The sequence below is a fragment of the Peromyscus leucopus genome, chromosome 12 (assembly GCF_004664715.2).
Source record: "Peromyscus leucopus breed LL Stock chromosome 12, UCI_PerLeu_2.1, whole genome shotgun sequence".
Classification (NCBI taxonomy): domain Eukaryota; kingdom Metazoa; phylum Chordata; class Mammalia; order Rodentia; family Cricetidae; genus Peromyscus; species Peromyscus leucopus.
Window position 1 is genome coordinate 63,614,204 of NC_051073.1, and position 20,174 is coordinate 63,634,377.

General features: G+C 43.2%; 1 protein-coding gene and 1 non-coding gene across 2 annotated transcripts; both read left to right on the forward strand.

Annotated features, from left to right (window-relative positions):
• The first annotated feature begins 8 nt into the window (after window positions 1-8).
• Fbxo45 (F-box protein 45) lies at window positions 9-18,359 on the forward strand. The gene is made up of 3 exons (XM_028894118.2): window positions 9-605; window positions 9,085-9,441; window positions 15,200-18,359. Exons 1-3 carry the CDS (start codon window positions 306-308, stop codon window positions 15,383-15,385), a joined length of 843 nt encoding a protein of 280 aa, XP_028749951.1. The 5' UTR covers window positions 9-305; the 3' UTR covers window positions 15,386-18,359.
• Window positions 4,397-4,538, forward strand: LOC114710050. The gene has a single exon (XR_003737010.1). It is a non-coding gene; the product is annotated as a small nucleolar RNA SNORA79 (small nucleolar RNA).
• Window positions 18,360-20,174: the final 1,815 nt, after the last annotated feature.

The following is a 20,174-nucleotide window of genomic DNA, read 5'->3' on the forward strand; positions in this document are numbered from 1 at the left end:
TCAACCCGCATGGCGGATCCCGGGGTGCGTCGCGAGGAGGCCGGGCGAGGCGGGTGGTTCCGGCGCCCGCGCTGAGCGGCTACGAGGGGCGGGGACCCGGGTGGCCCGCGCGTCTGCCCTCAGTGAGGCGGGGCACGCGGCGGACGCCCCCGGGCAGGGGCGGGAGCGGTGGAGGCGCTGGTGGCTGGAGCTGAAAGGGGTGGTGAGCGAGCCTGCTCGGATCTCTAGGCGAGGCTTGGCCTCCGGTGCCGAGACGGGGCGAAGCGGCGGCGGCAGCAGCGGCCCCCGGGCCGGCTGGTGAGGCGATGGCGGCGCCGGGCCCGGGGGCTGGGGCAGCCTCGGGCGGCGCTGGCTGCGGTGGCGCGGGCGCGGGCGCGGGGTCCTCCGGGGCCGGCGGCCGACTGCCCAGCCGGGTGCTGGAGTTGGTGTTCTCTTACCTGGAGCTGTCCGAGCTGCGGAGCTGCGCCCTGGTGTGCAAGCATTGGTACCGCTGCCTTCACGGCGACGAGAACAGCGAGGTGTGGCGGAGCCTGTGCGCCCGCAGCCTGGCAGAAGAGGCTCTGCGCACGGACATCCTCTGCAACCTGCCCAGCTACAAGGCCAAGGTGAGGGGATCCCGGGCCACGTCGAAGCCCGGCTCCCATCCTGCCCGCCGCTCTCGGGGTTTACCTTCTAAGCTTGAGTCATGTTTTCACCTCATCATCCCGCCTTTCCACGGCTTCAGCCAGTCAGTACCTCTCTCACACCTCCTCTCCGCAAAGATCTTTTCTTTGGATCGAAGTTCTGCTTCGTAACCCACCTCACTTTTGAAATTATTAGGTGGTTTCCCATCACTGATTTTCATCACTCGTTCTACTTTGGACAGTCTTTGCTCTTACCACCAGCCAATACCCTTGGTTTTATGTTTTCCCTGGCCTCCAAGTAGACTTATGACATCAGTTCATCCTGGTTGGTTTAAAATGGGTTTAGTTCTGGGATCTTTGCGTTCACCTCATCTTTTCCAAGCTCTGATTAATAAGCACGTTTTCATTATTTTCGCCCACGTTCTCATACGGCTACAATATTTAACGCTTCCTTGTAAGTTTGGGGTTACGCATCCTGCTAACTAATTTGCAAGAAAGAGACTTTAATAGAACATCTTCCCATTGGTGCCATATAACTCATAAAGCTGCCTTGTGCTACTCTTATTGATTACTTCCTTAATATCTTTTTAATAAGTCTACCCAGTTGATGTCTCTTCTGTCGTACTTATCACCTAATATGTTGGTTCCTGTTTTGCTTTGGTATTTTTTTTTTCTTGATTCTTGTGTTTTCATAACAAAATTAAAATGCTAAGTAACAGGTTGTGGCAGGACCAAGCAAGGATTCTCCAGCCCAGACAAAGGGCCTTGGGTTAAGGTTCATTAGACAGATAATAATAGCTCTTTAGAATAGCAGTCATCAAGAGCATATATGAATTCGGGTGTAGTGCTGCATACCTTTAATCCCAGCACTACAGAGGCAGAGGCAGAGGCAGGTGCATCTCTGTGAGTTTGAGGCTAGCCTGGTCTACAGATCGAGTTCTAGGACAGTCAGAGCTACACAAAATAAGAAACTCTGTCTCAAAACAAGGAACATATATGAGAGATGATAAAATCTAATCTGGAATATGGTAAACGTATCCCTTTTTAATGCTATATTGCTGGTAATCATCAAAGTAATTTTTCATGTGAAATAGATACACTATTTCTTTTAATATACATGTATTATAAATATATATGTACACATATATTATGTCTCCCTTTTTGGAGACAAGATCTCACTGTGTAGTTCAGGGTGGTCTCCAACTTGGCATCTTTCTGTCTCTTTGGGAGTGCTGTGTTTATAGTATGGGCCACTCACTGCTACTGGTTTACTCTTCTATATTAAAACAAGTTTTGATGTGATAAGGAAGGAACACTGCTGTTGAATATGTCAATTATCAAATAGATAGTCTTTCTTTTTTTCCTGAGACAGAGTCTCACTAGCAGCCCAGGCTGGCCTGGAACTTAACAGAAACCCACCTGACTCTACCCTACAATTCCCTAGACGAAAGTGTGACCACTCTTGGCACAATATTTTTTGTATTTGTGCGCGCTAGTGCATGCACACTTGTGCACTCATGAACATATGAATACTGGTACCCACAGAGTCCAGAAGAAAGTGTTATCCCCTGGAACTGGAGTTACAAACAGATGTGAGCTCCCCCAAACACACACACACACACAGGGAACTGAACTTTGGTACTCTGGAAGATCAGGGAGGTTTGGTTTGGTTTGGTTTTTCAAGACAGGGTTTCTCTGTGTAGCCTTGGCTGTCCTGGAACTTGTTTTGTAGACCAAGCTGGCCTTGAACTCAGAGATCAGCCAGCCTCTACCTCCCAAATGCTGGGATTAAAGCCATGTGCCACTAGCTAGAGAGTATTAAGTCCTTGTTTTTCTTGTTAAGTAAAAACATCATTTGCCGGGATTGTATTTGTGTAGCGTAGATGGCCAGTGGATACTAATTGCACAGTAATTTATAGGAGAGGGCAGAAGACTTCCTACTGCACTATATCCTTTGCTTTTATATTCAGTGTTTTTAACTTTAAAATTAAAAAATTGGGCCTCTGTGAGTTCAAAGCTAGCCAAAGCTACATAGTAAGACCCTTCCTCAAAAAAAAATCTAAAATATTTCCCTTAAGATATATTATTTTTGTCTAGCTTAAGGTTTCTAAACCTGATATAATGGTGCACTGGGAGGCTGAGGCAGGAGAATCAAAATGATTGTGAAGCCAGCTTTGAGTTCCAGGCTAGCCTGAACTACAAAGTGAAACCTTGTTTCAAAAAACAAAACAAAATAAATTAATACTTTTTTGTATTTACTTGTGATAGTTACATTTACTTGAGTCAAGATTTAGATAAAAGGACTGGGAAAACGACTTAGTAGGTAAATGGCTTGCTGGATAAGCATGAGTACCAACTGAGTTCAGATTCCCAAGCTGGCTGTAAAAGCCAGGCTGGCATGCATCTGCAACCCAGCATTGGAGGCCAGAGACAAGTGGATCTTGGGTTGCCCCTGACAGGCTAGATTAGCCAAAATAGCAAGCTTCAGGGTTAGTGAGAGACTCTATCTCAAAAAATAAGGTGGTGAGCGAAAGAGGAAGCCATCCAGTGTTCACATCTGGCTGATACACATGGGTAAGTACACTACACACACACTCATACACCACACACATACACAAAGATTCACATAGCGTGCAGTAAACAATGTCTCCATGTGAGCTGAGCATCAGTAGACGTAAAGCTCTTCCTTTGCCTACTGTCCCCCTGTTACCCATTTCTCATCCTTGGAAGCAACCTAAATTGATATTAGTTTTGTATCTTCCCAGAGAGATTTTAGTTTTCTTAAGTTTCTAATACTTTAACTTTCTGCTGTCTGTACTTCAGCTACAAGGTGGACTTGTACTTATCCTGGTTTTAGGTGAATCTTTTGAAGATGGAAGGTTAATTTAGGAGGGAAGACTCAGAGTCTAGAAGTCCTTGGAGTGGTCAAGGGAAATGTATAGAAGTAACTAACACACGGCACGCCTTGCTCCTTAGTTTAGTGTGGGAATACTAGAAGTTCACTGAAAGGCAAAACTTAGGAGTTGAGTGGAGAACTAGAAAAGGTTTGACTTTAAGATGATACTAAGCTGAACTTTAGGATGAGGTGGATTTGAAAAGTTTATGAAGAACATAAAGGAAAAGCAACAATGCAGTCTTACCAACACTTCGCCTTATGGTGATTATAGTCTATGGAAGGCATGTGCATATGCATGTTGCGTGCCTGCCTGTGTTTCTTTTTCAGTACTGGGGATTGAATACATGCTAGCTACATCTCCAGCCTGGGGGAATAGGTGTTAATCTGATCATTGCAGTTGTAAAACTTCATCTGGTAAGTATTGTGAATGAGAGTTACATGATGTTCTGAGTGTCAGTAATGGAGGATTTAATTAGGTACGGAAGGTCAGGAAGGCTTTCTTATAAGACATGATGCATGAACTCAGTGAGACCTAAAGGGTGAGGATAAAAGGCCGAGAGAAGCACGGAGAGCCTACAGGGAATCTGACTGGTACGAGAAGCAAAAAGAATGTCCGCGCTTGCTCTTAGGGCGGATGATGCTGCTTTGACTAAGATGAAAAGGACTGGGGCAAACTATAGTGAAGCCGTTTCCAGTTGTAAGCAGGGAAACTGGACATGGGGGTGGTGATTTGACTGGTTTGTATTTTAAAGAGGCTATTTTTGACTTCAGGATGGAGAACAGGTTGGAAGAGGACTTTAAACATCCTTCAGTTCTATCAGAAAGTAGGTAGTGAAGGAGATGGAAAGAATGGACAGGAAATAGAATCCACAGAATTTGATGACTGTTCCTCCTATTGCCTTAGGTATGGCACTAGGATTTTAGGTCATCAGACATTAAAATTGATTTTTTTCACTCAGAGAATATTAAGATACTGGGATTATCTGTGTATTCTCTGAAATTTGCGGGATCAAACAATTTCTTAAAAAGAATCTACAGAATTTGGCAGTAGTTTTGAAATAGAAACGAGGAAGAAGGAGGAGCAAAGAATGACTCCTAGGTATTTGGCTTACATAATCTATCACTGAGCTAGAGTGTAGAGAAATGACAGCAAGTTCATTGTCTTTGAGATAGTCAACAGATTTCGGACAGGCAGCTCTTGGTGGCCAAGGATCAGAGGAAAGCTCTAGGCTAAAGATAGGGAGTAATTTTTAGTTGCGTGAAGGGAAATACGATTGTAAAGGTAACCTGGAACTGGATATATCCTGGAAGGCCTTTTGAGACACGGGGGTTGAGATATTGTTTGGCCTTTATTCTGCAATTGGAAAAACCACACAAGATTGACCAGGAGAATGATGAAGTGTAAGCTGTGCTTTAGGAGGACCAGGTGTGAGACGCAGAGGGCACGTAGAGGAGAGGAGGACACACTGGGAAAGCTGTCAACGGAGAGCAGCTCCACACAGGTGACCGCTGACAGGGAGCCTGGGCAACAGAAGGACAGGGTGAGGAGAGCGTGGCACCAAAAGCCTGTAGTTGGTTCCTCCTTTTCTTCCTCCCTCCCTTCCCTACCTTTCATCTCTCCTTCCATGCTGTGCCTCAAACCCGGGACCTCATGGGATGCATGGTCAGCACTCACCTACCACTGAGCTGCACCCCATTTCCAGAAACGTTCTTTTTTGTAGCTCATGTTTTACATGTCTCCAAGTAGCATTGGTTATCCCAAATACTTTGTCCAGTTGTACTTCTCTAAATTTCAGACTTATATCCTAAGCGAGGTCTTTATCTTTGTTTTTATTTTAGAAACAGAATTAGAGACAGTTTGTTGAGAAATGGAGAACACTCTGAAGAGTGAGGGTGGGCTGGTGAGCTGAGGGGAAACTGTGCTCAAAAGCCCAAAGCTAGGTCTGTACTAATGCTGTTGAAATAGAAAACCTAGGTTGTTCAGAAACTTGACTTTGATTTTGTTTTATTTTTGTTTTTCAAGATAGGATTTGTTTCTATGTGTAGTCCAGGCTATCCTGGAACTCACTCTGTAGTCCATGCTTGCCTCAAACTCAGAGATCAGCCTGCCTCTGCCTCCCTAGTGCTGGGTTTAAAGGCACATCCGGCCTTAAACTTTATTAATTGGGTATTTTTCCATTTCATATGAATTTTTCAGTATTCTTTAAAAAAAAGACACATAATCATGATAACTACTGTCATCTCTAAAAAGAAACTGACAGTAATTTAATACAACATTGCAGTTTTGCCTCAAATGTGAAATATTGTAGTTTAATTTATAGTTTATTTAATCAGTATCTGTATACGTTCTCATGATAAGTTGCTGTCTTTTTAAGCTATCTGGGTCTGCAGATTGATTCCATCTGCACCTCTTGCCCTGTAATTGTTACTGTCCTAGGTTTCTGATTTCATTCTCATGGTGTTACTCAATGTGCTCTTCTGTCTTTCTCATTTCTTGCATGCTCTACAATGTAGAGCACTGACCAATATAGGTGACATTAGTTTTTGTTTCTTGTTTCTGCAAAATACTATTTAGTAGAATCATGTGCTCAGAGGTATGTTAGAAAGCAAGATCCTTATAATTAAGTGTTGTGTGGTACAGACGATAGTGAATGGGAATTCGGGAGAGGGGAATGATGGGATTGGTGGCCCTGGCTAAGAATGCCTTCATGGAGGTGATGCTAGAGGACAGCGGGGAGGGCACTAGGAGCCGGGCGAGGCAGGTGGGATAGGCAGTGCATCAGCCTGCTCTGGAAGGCTCTGAAGCCAGAAAGAATTTATAGTTGGTGTGCTGCTATGTGGGGGGCTCTCAAGTTATTAGCTGGCGTGAGGGTCAGAGAAGACACTGTTTGAGAAAGAGCTCTGGAAAGAATTGAAGGTTAAGGACTGAGTTTGTAGGCTTCTATGGGGCAGAGGAAGGGAGTCATTAAAAATGAATGCAGTAGAATCAGGTCAGCAAAACGGGCAGCTGTGATAGGCTGAGGAAGAGGCTGTCAATATCACTGTGACAGAGGGAAAACTTAGAGAAAAAGCAACTAGAATTTGTAAGAATTGTGGAATAAGCTGTGAGGAAATGGTAATTTAACATTATCATGGGGACTTAATTCTTTCCGTGTTATTCTTCTTTTGATTTAGAAAATTTGCTTGTGCATATTTTTCTCCCTTGTTTACTCTGATTCTTTAGGTGGATAAAAGCATGTATCGAAGGGTTAAAGAAAAAGCTCCGCTTAAGGGCACACACGTACTGCCTCCTTGTCAGATGGCTAACAACTGACTCCTTGAATGCTGGTTTCATGGAATCTGATTTGCTCATCTGGCCTCCACAGGCACTGATCTCGTGTGTGCACTCACACACACCACATACACACACCACACCACAGCACACCACAACTAAAGTGATACAGAAACAGGTGGAAAAAATTCATTTGTCCATTTTCCCTATGGACCAGGATAGGTAAACAATTACTGTGAGTGTACAGGGCAGCAGTGAAACAGGAGAATGGCGGTGTTGGCACAGGAGCCTGGGGCCTGGGGCCCTGGCTCTTTTCTGGGTCTCCTACACGAACTGGCTGTTGTCCTTTAGGTCTGTCACCTCATTCTTTGTCTCAGATCTGTTCGTTTTCACAGAAAGACCAAGAAAAAAAGATGTATTTGTTTTTATTTTATGTGTCTGGGTGTTTTGCCTGCATGTATGTCTATGCACCACATGCGTTCAGTGCCCACAGAGACCAGAAGGGTGTGTTAGGTTCTCTGGAACTAGAGCATGTGGGTGCTAGGAGTTGGTCTTAGATCTTCTGCAGGAGCAGCAAGTGTTCTTGCCTGCTGAGCCAGCTCTCCAGCCACGAAGAAGGGATTTTTAAAGTAAAATAGAAACAAAAACATTGCGTGCGTGCGTGCGTGCGTGCGTGTGTGTGTGTATGTTGGTTTTTTCAGACAAGATTTCTCTCTAAAGCCATGGTTGTCCTGGAACTTGCTCTGTAGACCTGGCTGGCTTAGAACTGAGATCTGTCTGCCTCTAACACCCAGATGCAGGGATTAAAGGGGTGCACCACCACACCTAGCTCCAAGTTTGTTTTTTCCATGACAGGGTTTCTCTGTGTAACAGCCCTGGCTGTTCTGGAACTATGTAAACCAGGCTGGTCTCCAACACACAGAGATCCTCCTGCCTCTGCCTCCTGAGTGCTGGGATTAAAAGTATGCACACCATGCCCAGAAAGTTTTATCTTTTTAAAACCTGAGAATATGTCATTATTTGTACAAAGGAGCTATTTTTATACTCTTTTCATGTTAGGAGCATTAAAAAACTTATGAAAGGCCAACTAACCTATCCCATTGGTGGCTGACTTTCCTAAGTCCTTCCGGTTGAATTAGTGTGCTATCTAGGAGATGTGTACGAGAGTGGTGATGTGTCAGTGTGTAATACCTAGCAGGTAAACTGAGGATCTAAAGTTGTTTGTGGCCACTAAAATCTTCCATAAGCTTAAGAGTTGCTATGACTAAGATATTTTATATAATATTTTATGTAATACATGTAATGCACACACACACACACACACACACACACACAACACACACACACACACACTTCCCCCTTATATGTTGGGCCAGCACTCTACCAATGAGCTTGGCCCTGATGCAGACTAGGTTGGCCTCATCTTTAATATGTAGCTGTGGATAACCTTGAACTTTGGATCCTTCTGCCTCCTCTTTCCTAGCAGTGATCACAGCAAGAGTCAAACTAGGCTGTAATTCTTTTTGATCATAGCATTGATAACATGGAAACTGCATCACTTAATCAAGTGTAAATAAAAGTAAAGAACATGGTTTGCTGAATTTCCATATGCCATCTACACCAAGCTTTACCAGTGACTCATGACGTCTAGTTTCATGTTTACTCTGCCTCTGGCTGTTTCAGAGCAATTACCATGCATCATTATTTTATGCATAAACATTTCAGTAATATCTCTAAAAAAAGTACAAGTATAGTTGTGTGTGTGTTTTGATGTTTCAAATTTACTTGTGGAAATTATACTACAGTTTGGAGTTTGGTCAGTAAGACAGTTGGATTGCTCCCTCCCTTTCTTTAGATAGGGTTTCTCTGTTTCCTATATTCATCTTAAACTGGTCAAGGGATCTAGAGTAGCTAGGACTGTAGGCGTGTGTTACCAGCCTAACTCTAGTGGGAGTTGTTTTTAATGAGATACAATATTTAATGTTGGTTTCCCATCCAGAAGCTTTATTCATTATTTGGAAATAGTGTGTTATTTAAAAGTTTATAATCTTATTATTTGTAAATACAAAGCCTCAAGTTTTTTGGTTTTTTTTTTTTTGGTTTTGGGGGGAGGGGAAGGAGATGGGGTTTTGCTAAGTAGTCCAGGCTGGCCTTGAACTTTCAGTCCTACTTTAGCATCCCAGAGGGCTGAGATCACAGGTGTGAGCCACCGCATTTAGCTTGCTACATTTTAATTTTAATATTTAAGAAGGAAATCAAGTGTATTCTTTCGGTTTGTTTTTTCACGTTTTTAGGTACGTGCTTTCCAACATGCCTTCAGCACAAATGACTGCTCCAGGAACGTCTATATCAAGAAGAATGGCTTTACATTACATCGGAACCCCATCGCCCAGAGCACCGATGGTGCAAGGACCAAGATTGGGTTCAGTGAGGGCCGCCACGCCTGGGAAGTGTGGTGGGAGGGCCCTTTGGGCACTGTGGCAGTGATAGGAATTGCTACGAAGCGGGCCCCTATGCAGTGCCAAGGCTATGTGGCATTGCTGGGGAGTGATGACCAGAGCTGGGGCTGGAATCTGGTGGACAATAATCTACTACATAACGGGGAAGTCAATGGCAGTTTTCCACAGTGCAACAATGCACCAAAGTATCAGGTGAGGAATGATGCTTCTCCGTGTGGGCCACTTCAAATCACACCGTAATTTGTTCAAAACAGACATTTTTATATAGCCAGTATAGGGTTCCGTCTTTGTTTTAGTAATTTTTAAAATAAATGGTAGAAGGTTATATGTCAGTGTTTCCTAATACATATTTGAGCAATCCATCTTTGTCCTGGGTCAGAGGTTGCCAAACTTTTTCTGTACAGGGCCAAAGAGTAAATATTTTAGGTTTTGCTGTCCATGTTGTCTCAGGAACACTTTCAGCTCTGTTGGTATAGCATCACATCATATACATAATGTGAATAAAGAAGCATGGCTGTGCTTCAAAAGACCTCATTTATGAGCTACAGGACCAGTTTGACTCAGGAGCTACAGGGTGTTGGTTCATGTTCAAGATCGTCATTTTCCCTGTGTCGTGAAACATCCAGTTTTTTTTTTTTTTTCTTGTTACCTCATCACAACAAATGCATGTGCATATGCATGCATATTTACCCTCTGCTTCTTACTGATGCATGGATTGAAAGTCCTTAGAGTTACTGGTGTTTTCTGTAGAGACAGACAAGTTCAGGCAAACTGCTCTACTTCTTTTATTTTTCATATCTTAAATTTGTTTTTAAACTTTATTTTATGGGTGTGAGTGTTTTGTCTACATCTGTGTCTGTGTACATGTGTGTACCTGGTGCCCGGAAGCCAGAAGAGGATGTCAGATCCCCTAGAATTTAGTTACAGACATTGTAGCCACCATGTGGGTGCTAGGAATTGTACCTGGGTCCTCTGGAAGAGTAGGCAGTGTTCTTAACTATTGAGCCGCCTCTCCACCCATATCCTTCCATCTTAATGTCTTGCATTCATTGATTCTAGAATTAAAATTACAATGCTTGTGTCTTAAAGCCATATTATTATAGATTCCACAGAGGATAAAACAACCACAAGATTCCAAAAATTGTACTGGAGAGTTGTCTTAGTATTTAAGAGTATTTGCTGCTTTTCCAGAGTTCAGTTTCCATCACCTACCTTGGGCAGCTCACAACTACTGGCAACTCCAGCCCCAAGGGCTTCAACTCCCTTATCTGATCTCTTTCAGAACTGCAAACATTTGTGCACACACATAACCACACAATTTTAAAAAATAGCGTTTTAAAAAATTCCCAAAGCAGAAATCTTGATGGATTGTAGATTTCATATTTTGGAGCCACATGTAGTTTAAAATATCTAGCTTCAGTAATGCTTTTAGAGGCTGGCAAGATGCTTCAGTGGTTAAGAGCACTGGCTGCTCTTCCAGAGGACCCAGGTCCAATTCCCAGCACCCATGGCAGCTCACAACTCTCTAGAACTCCAGTTCCCAAGAATCTGATGCCCTCTTCTGGCCTCCACAGGCACTGCCATGCAAATGATGCCCAGACGTACATATGTTCAGGTAAAAGAACTATACACATAAAAAATATGATAATAAAATTATCAGCTGTGGCACACTAATGTAAAAGGTAAAATATATATCCATTTCTTGAAATGCAAAAGCTGGAAGGATTTACCTTCATAAAATCATTTCCTTGTCTGTTTTGTTGTTGTTTTGGTTTTTGAGACAGAGTTTTTCTACATAGCCGTAACTGTCCTGGAACTTGCTCTGTAGACCAGGCTGGCCCTGAACTCAGAGATCCACCTGCCTCTGCCTCCCATGCACTTCTGAGATTAAAGGTGTGCGCCGCCACTGCCTGGCTTTTACTAGTTTAGCCAGTTCTTAGATGGACTATTCTGGAAATCATAGGTCAAATGGACTGATAGGATTTAAGTCGTCTATATTGTTACTGGTTCTTCTCTTTGTTCTTTTACTGAGAAGACTACTGAAGTCTCCAGCTGTGTTCTCTAGCTTGTCTATTTTTCTTTTGGGTCTATCAGTTTTTGCTTCGGACACTTAAGGGCTCTAATTATTAAATTTCCCTGTTTATCATTACAAGTGACCTTTGACTCTACCAATATTCCTGTGTTTGAGTCTGCATTATCTGACGTTAACATAGCCACTCCAGGTTTGTGTGGAGCACTATTACAAAGCATTCATCCTGCCTTTTGCTTTTGATTCATCTTGTTATTAAAGTGGGATCCCTAAATAGTATGTGGTCGAGTCGTCTTTATTTAAAAGCATTTTACAGTCTGTCTTTTAAGAGTTTAGTCCGTTTACACACATTATAGTTGTTTGACTGCTTAGTAGTATCTTTGTGTCCCTTAATTTATGATCCTTTTATTCTTCATCCACAACCTTTGTTTCTCTTTTTTTATTGTTTTTGAGACAGGATCTCACTATATATCCCTAGCTGGCCTGGAACTCTCAGATATTCACCAGCCTCTGCCTCCGTGTTGCTGGAATTAAAGTGTACGTCACCATGCTTGGCACCCTGTCTTCTTTGATTGCATAATTTCTCTTGCTCTAGCTTCGTGTCCACTGCCAATTTATTCTACCATCTCAACTTGTTGAACCAGGCTAATGAGTTCTGGTTATTGTATGCTTTAGATTTAGATTTCATTTGGTTTCTTTTTCTGTGTCCATTTCTGTATTGGGATTTCCTGTTTCATTCATTCTTTGGACATATTTAGGATGGCTGTAATATCTTAGTACGTATATATTATTTAATTGCATTTCACAGTTACATATACATATATGTATATACACATAATAACTGTAAATACTTTGAATTCTTTGTTGAATTAGAAAATCTATGTCTAGGTAAGAGTCAATTTTGTTTGTTTGTTTGTTTGATTTTCAAGACAGGATTAATCTGTATAGCCCTGGCTGTCCTGGAACTCACTCTGTAGACCAGGCTGGCCTCGCACTCACAGAGATCCACCTGGCTCTGCCTCTTGAGTGCTGGGATTAAAGGCGTGCACCTCCACCGCCCAGCAAGTCAGTTTCTTTTGATTTCCCATCACTTTGAGAATCATACTTTTCCTATTTTATCCTAGTGATTTTTTTTTTAATTGAAAATTGCACGTGTGGGTAAAATGGACTATCAACCCTAGAATGTTGTCTTTTTGTAGAAACTGCTTTATTCTTTGGTGTGCATAGGTTTTCTCGTAATGGCAGACAGTTAATTTGCCAGAACTCAGGGCTGCAAACTTCATGCCCCTGTGATATGTAGCAGCAGTTTTTGGCTCTGGTCTTCTCGGCCTCTGCTTTCTCAGTCCACTTTGCTGGGAGCTTTTTGTGCCCATGTTGTCTCTGTGGTCTCACATGGACCGCATGTGGAGCTCACATGGTGGAACTCGTGTTCAGATCTGGATGCTCCTGTCTTTTGCTCCTTTCCATGGTGTCTGATTGTTCTGCCATCCACATTTTTGTTTGTTTTTAGAGACAGTGTTGTAGCTAGAGTTTTTCTGGTCCTGCCTTGCCCACAGTCAGGACAAATCTCTGTCACCCGCCAGTCCCACTGCCACTCAGACCCAACCAAGTAAACACACAGAGACTTATATTTCTTACAAACTGTATGGCCATGGCAGGCTTCTTGCTAACTGTTCTCATATCTTAAATTAACCCATTTCTATTAATCTATAAGTTGCCTCGTGGCTTACCGGTATCTTCACATGTTGCTTCTCATCACGGCGGCTGTCAGCATCTCCCTGCCTCAGCCTTCCACTTCCCAGAATTCTCCTCTCTCCTTGTCCTGCCTATACTTCCTGCCCGGCTACTGGCCAATCAGTCTTTTATTTATTAACCAATCAGAGCAACACATTTAACATACAGAACATCCCACAGCACAGCTTTGTTCTGGCTGTGCTAGAACTCACCCTGTAGACCAGGTTGGCTTTGAACTCAGAGATCCACCTGCCTCGGCCTCCCAAGTGCTGGGATCAAAGGTGCATGCCAGTACCACCTGGCCTGCACCCACGTTTTACCCACTGACACCAGCACTAGCGAGGCGTGTGCTTTTCAGTCCCTTGACTGTGAACACACCTGTGGCATGTTTCAAGGTGAAGCAGACTTGTGAATTTCAGCAGGATGAGTTGTGTCTTCTTTATCTGCTGCAAAACAGGGTTAATTCCTGAGAGAGACGAGAGGACGCCCAGGACATCAGACGGTGTCGCTCGACAGAACAGGAGTGGCTGTTGGTATTTGGTTGGCAGGCTTGTGAAGAAGATCTAGAGGACTGCAGCACAGGGCATGCCAGTGGTTGAATTGAGCAAAGAGTGGGTCATAGCAGATGGTGACAGTCACTCATGACAGGAGAGCAATGATGGAAAGTCAGTAACAACAGCAGAGTTACCATAATCAGGGAGGACTGAGTCTCGGTTATGAATCTCAGGACTTTATACACCTTTACCCACTTCGGAGACAGGAGCTCATGTAACTAGGCTGGCTGTGGTCTCACTGTGTAGCCAATGGTGACTTCCACCTCCCAGGTGCTGGCAGGTATGTAGTGCTGGGGATCGACCCAGGGGTTCCTGTGTGCTAGGCAAGCATTCTGTCAGGGAGCTCTGTGGCCACTCTTCTCCACTTTCAGCACACAAGTGCAGCATTCCTTTATGGATGCAAACTATAAAGATGACACAGTCTTACTGTTTTACTTTTCAGAATGAGTGAAGAGCTGAATGTATTGAGTTTGCACTTTATAAACAGTCAGTGTTACTGTTCCTTTTTAAAGCCAGGCATGGTGGCGCAGGTGCACACCTTTAGTCCCAGCACTCCAGAGGGAGAAGCTGGGGGATCTCTGAGTTCCAGGACAGCCAGGGCTGTTACACGGAGAAACCCTGTCTGGGGAGGGGTTAGATTTTTACAATCGTATTTCATATGAGTATTTGGCCTGCGTATATGGAAGTTCATCCTGTGTGTAACGTGTGCTGCAGAGTTCAGAAGAGCGTGTTAGATCTCTGAAACTGGCATAACAGAGGGTAGTGAGCTACCGGAGTGGGTGCTGGGAACCAAGTCTGGGATTTTTGCAAGAGCAGCCTGTGCTCTGAACTGCTGGGCCATTTCTGTAGCCCCCCAGAAGTTTTTCTTGGTCCTGAACATAAGCTCTCGTCCCTAAACAGCCTCCACACCCCTGCTGCCCACCCCGTTAACCTCTGATCTACCTGTCTCTGGGATCATTCTAGATACTTAATGGAGTCACAGACTTAGCTTTCTCTAGCTGCCTTGTTCTACTTAATGTTGTGTTTTCATGTTTCATTCAAGCTTGTAGCATGTATCAAAATTTCGTTTCTTGTCAGGCAGTGGTGGCGCACACCTTTAATCCCAGCACTCGGGAGGCAAAGGCAGGCGGATCTCTGTGAGTTCGAGGCCAGCCTGGTCTACAGAGCAAATTCCAAGATGGCCAGGGCTATTACAAAGAGAAAACCTGTCCTGAAAAACCAAAACAGTCAAACAAAAATATCATTTATTTTTCTGGCTATTTAATGTTTTATTTAGTATATGTTGTAGCAATATGAGGAGGTTATTTAGATAGATCTTTTTGGTAAAATGTGCCAAGTTATATAGTAGTGTTAACTTCCTTAAGAAAAGGCTTTGAGCAAAGAGTAATTTAAAGTAATTAGTGTAGATCCCATGTGAATCTTTTTAAAAAATGATCTAAATAAGCACTTGTGTTGAAAATGATGTGTGTTCCTTCTTCTGGTGCTTACCTGCCACCAGAAAGTCCCCTGTCGTTTGCAGAGATAAGTTAGACGATACAGAGCCTTTGTGCTTTTTCCACTTTCTCATCTGTATCCTCTTTCTTCTGCCGTGCTTTTGTGGATACCCTGCTAACCTTGTGATGTCTGTTTGCAGATAGGAGAGAGAATCCGGGTCATCTTGGACATGGAAGATAAGACTTTAGCTTTTGAGCGTGGGTATGAGTTCCTGGGAGTTGCCTTCCGAGGACTTCCGAAGGCCTGCTTATACCCAGCAGTGTCTGCTGTATACGGCAACACAGAAGTGACTTTGGTTTACCTTGGGAAACCTTTGGATGGATGACAGTGGCTTTCTGGAAGAAGGACAGTGGAGAAGAGATCTACTTGTGGAAAGTAGAACCACGAAGCGATAGTGTCATGTGTGCATGCCCGAGAAACATCCTGAAAACACATGAAGTCGAGAACCGGAGAAGCAGCTGTACAACAGAGATGATCTTAGTGTTTCCTCTTTCCACTGGGCCAGAAAAATCCTCAGGGTTGCAGTTGGTTGAGTGGGTAGTTGACACATGCATGTTGCCACAGACTCTTCTCTAAGTTAGCAGTGAGTTACTTCCAGCTTAAAGGTGAGGTTCAGAGATGCTGTAGAAGGGAACCGCAGGATTGGATGTAGTTTTATGAAGAAGGTTCAATCCCATCTTACAACTGCCTGTTCTTCCTCCAGTCCCTTTACTTCTAGCCAGCTTGACTTAGGAAGTATGAAACTGGCTGGGTTTTATTTAATATTTTTAATATATTGAGAAGCATGGTCTGCCTGGACTGCACTTCTCTAGCAATGAGAAATAAAATTGTGCAGCTATTTTAAAAGTTGTATATATAATGTGTGTAAAAACTGTTAAAAAAAACAAAAAGGACAAAGGGGTTGCTTTGTTCTAATTCAGTTTCTTAAATATCACTACATGGTACAAAATTAGAGTGACATTTGGGGACAGTAGGGTAACACAAACAGAAAGAGGAGACACGTTGTACTAGCTCATTTGTGTTTGGGGCTTATAGTCCATGGCTGTAACAGAATTATGGCAAAGGTTCCTCGGTTGGCTAAAGACTGGGGAAATAGATCTACTTATAATTATGCATATGCCAGCAAGGACTGTTGCAGACGTAATAGGAATGTGCGTCTCTTGGCATCTGGCTTTAGTTTTTGGTCTTCTGAGAAAACTGGTCTCCACACCAAACAGTCCCAGCTGCTCTTACAGTACTCAGTATGAGCGCTGTTAGTATAAACCCCAGGGGAACACATAGTCAACGGTTCTTTTTATTTCCTAACTTTATAATGCTGTAGCTGTTATGAATAATTTTTAATTTCATATTGTTTACATTACACAACAATTGGAGCCTCAAAGTCTCCACTGGGGCTGTCAACAAAATGTTTACTCACCCATCTGAAACAGTGCCATCCCAAACCCTGGTTAAGAGTGTTCTTAATCACCTAGGTATTGCCCCCTGGGACTGAACGCTGAAAACCTAGGTTGGCAACAATTAGAAAGTCATTGGAAAGAGTTGGACATTATTTCCTCTTCTGACCCATAAACCTTCTCACTGATACTCTGGAATAATAATTCGACACACATGAGCTGAGGGTTTGTTTTTTTCTTTTGTTACAACAGAAACACCTTTCTGTATGAAAGTATAATTAATATGGCTCAGATACATAAGAATTGATGAAGGCAAGTAAAATCTTTGTACTTTTTACATGACTGCTGTATGTATATTTTGTTTTAAATCTAATAAAATTAGGGACAGCGAGCAGCTTGCTGGGGTTCTTGGAGTCCTTGAGAATTAAACTTATCAATATTGCTAGGAAGCAGGCGGCTTCAGCCATAGACAGGCCTGTAGTCGCCTCTTGAAAAGGTTACAGGTATTTATTGTGTATTTGCTGTGTTGCTTGAAAAAGAGAAATTTGTTAAAGATTCTTTTTTTATGATCTGTATCGAGAAGAAACTTTGTACAAAGTGGAATTCAATGTTAAACTTATTGGGGAAGACAGCTGGCCCAGGGAATGTTGTGGCTTTTTGTTTTTGTTTTTGTTTTTGTTTTGTTTTTGTTTTGTTTTCTGGTCTAGAACAACTCAGTTTGGTGGTAGTAAAATTTGGTTAAAGACCTGGTTAAGGATGGAGAGGACTAGTGGAGAGGTGGTGGCAGTCCTTAAGTACTTGCTGTATCTTCAGGTTGTGACAGTTGCTGAGCTGCCCATGAGTTTGGCTTACAACTTTGTTTTTGTCTTGTCATAAATGTTAATTTGTAACAACATTCTGACGGTGCTCACTGGAAAACAAAATCCCATGGTTATTCCTTCCTTATTGAACCTAAAATCAGATAATTACCTAACTATTGAACACCAAGCTATTTCTGTGTTTTGCTTTTGATTTTTTAAGACTGATTCTCGATATGTAGCTCAAGCCTCCTTGAACTCACAGTGATCTCCCTGCCTCAGCCTTTCCAATACTGAGAATACAGGTGTATGCCGCCATTCTTAGGTCAAAGATCAAGTGTTCCTAGTTAGGATGAGCGTCAGGAGAATGGAGAGCCTTCATTTATAGCTGGGTCTGTTTGTTACTAGAGCCCTGAAGTGGCTGTCGAGATCTTTAGGGCAAACTGTTCCATGTTGAAGGAGGTCCTGTTTTCATTGGTGCTTAGAAAGCATGTAGAAGAAACATTTGTACCTGAAGACTGAGCGAGCATATCACCTAAATCAGTGCTGCTCCAGCTTGGCTGGATTTTGGAGTAGCTTAAAAAAAATATGTAAGCTTGGGTCCCATAACCCTGACTCTGGTGTTGTTGGGATATGTTCTGACCATAAGGATTTAACAATGTCCTGCTGGTTTCAGAATGCTGCCAAGGGTTGAGAGCAGTTGTGCCGAACTTCACCTAGACTTTTCTCATCTGCAAAGTAGGAAGTCCTTGCTCCCCTCACTACCTCACAGGGATACAGAGGGTCCAAGAGAAAACACTGAGTCCTGGTGGTGTGGGTGGAAGGCTGCTGAGAGGCGAGCCGCTGTTCTGTTTCCACTGCAGCTGCGATCAGGAAAACACGTGTAATTGAATTTGTTGCTGCCGCGGGAGCTCTTGTGTCGTTCTTTGAGGAAGCATGCATGGGTGGAACTGAAGTTAATTACTCCTCCTCGGATTCACTATGGTCTCCTGTCCTACTTGAGATAGGCTGTTACAGTTGTCTGGTTTTTCATAGGAAAGAAGAAATATTAAGACTTAATTCTGTAATGTTCATTGGCTCATAATTCATTAAAAATTCATACAAGGAATTCTGTGGTAGTAGATGTCATTTCATAGTTGCATTATTTTTTCATTGTTGACTTTTGAATGTCAAGCCATTTATTTCATCTCTCATTTTTTCTCAAATGAGCTTAAATACAGATTTGACAGTGCGTCTGAAGCAAGCTTGCTGGGTGCAGCTGAGCATCTGAACGGCTCGGGGCTCAGGTATCTCCTGCCTCTTGGGTCTGATCTGATTGGGAAGTTTGATAAACGGCACAGGAATTACAGCTGACTTCATCACTTCTGGGCCTTTTAATCATTTTAAGGCATGAGCAGTCGCTCTGACAACTGTTAGAGCTGCCCAACCCAGATGCTGCCCTTATAACATTTTCCTCTCCTCCCTCAAGGCGTCTCTCCTTCCTTACAGTCTCCCTGGTTTTGTTTTTAATGCGTACTTGACTCAAGCTTTGTGGCTTTACAGCTTGCTCATTTACTGTGTTAGCTCCCTGCACTAATACAGCATCTCGGATGAGCTCATTGTCTTTGTGTCCAGTCTCTAAGCCTGGTAAACAGGGGCTCATGTATTTCCTGTGAGAAAGAAGAATTTGGAAGAAAAACTAAAGCACGTCTAAATACGCAGACCAAAGTACAAGAAAAACAGATGAGAGAAATTCTGTGTGTAATCCAGGTGGAGCGGGAGGCGCAGGATGCAAGCAAGTCTGAGCAAATGAAGCAGTTTTTGCCAGGGCTTTTGGGCCACTCCCCCTTATTCAGAAACACTGATAAAATGACTTTCTAGTTCTTGGTGTAGATTTCAGACTTGTTTAGAATAGAAAATAGAATATTGTGTTCTCATTTGGGGCACAGGGATGGCTGTTCTGCAGTCCTGTTCCCCCCCAGACAGGGTTTCTCGGTGTAGTTTTGGTGTCTGTCCTGGAACTCACTCTGTAGACCAGGATGGCCTTGAACTCACAGAGATCCACCCGGCTCTGCCTCCCGAGTGCTGGGATTAAAGGAATGCGACACCACCGCCCGGCTGGGATGGCTGCTTTCCCTTAGCTTCCTAATAAAAAGTTTAAACTAGGGCTGTCAAGATGGCTCAGCAGGTAAAGGCACTGGCCACCAAACCCTGTGACCTGTGTGTGTGATCTCTGGAGCCCACGTAACTGGAAGGAGAGAGCTGACTCCCAAAAATTACCCTTCACATACAGGCTGTGGCACACAAGGGCATGCATATTGCAGACAAAATGTAAAAGTAAATATTTTTTTAAAAAGCTAATGTCTGCCTAGGGATATAGCTCAGTGGTAGAGTGCATGTCTAGTATGCAGAAGGCCCTGGGTTCAATCCCTAGTACCACAAATAACAAAATGCCAATGTCCAAAGTTTAATTCTAAGCCTGTTATAATGGGAGTAGGCTAGACATCTTCATTTTAACGTGGCTGACTCGCTTCCTTCCCCAATCTGTATTTAAGGAGATCGTTTTCTGTGTTCCTCTGTTGGCATGTGTTCATTGTAAGAATGCTGGGTTGTTACGCTGCTTTCATCTGTATACCATGCGCTGTGGTCACATCCTTCCCATTACCTCCGTACACCCTCCAGCCCTTCTGCTTTGGTGTCCTGTGTGTGCATTGAAGTCTGGACACAGCACATGATGGAGATGCAGCATTTGTCTGAGTCACTGTTTCTGTTTTTGAGATAGGGATTCACTAGGGAATGGAGCAGGCTGGTCTGGAAATTGTATCCCTCTGCCTGTGTCTCCAGAGTAATGGGATTATAGATGTGCCTATAATTACTTATTAATTACTGTAAAAACTATAGTGGTGGCACATCTTCACTTTTGAAGGAAAGAAGGCTTTAAGAT

Excerpts from the sequence above, each read along its gene's own strand:
- Fbxo45 (XM_028894118.2), top strand. The coding sequence starts at position 306 with ATGGCGGCGCCGGGCCCGGGGGCTGGGGCAGCCTCGGGCGGCGCTGGC. Across the intron at positions 606-9,084 it reads TGCCCAGCTACAAGGCCAAG|GTACGTGCTTTCCAACATGC; the intron begins GTGAGGGGATCC and ends TCACGTTTTTAG. Across the intron at positions 9,442-15,199 it reads ACAATGCACCAAAGTATCAG|ATAGGAGAGAGAATCCGGGT; the intron begins GTGAGGAATGAT and ends GTCTGTTTGCAG.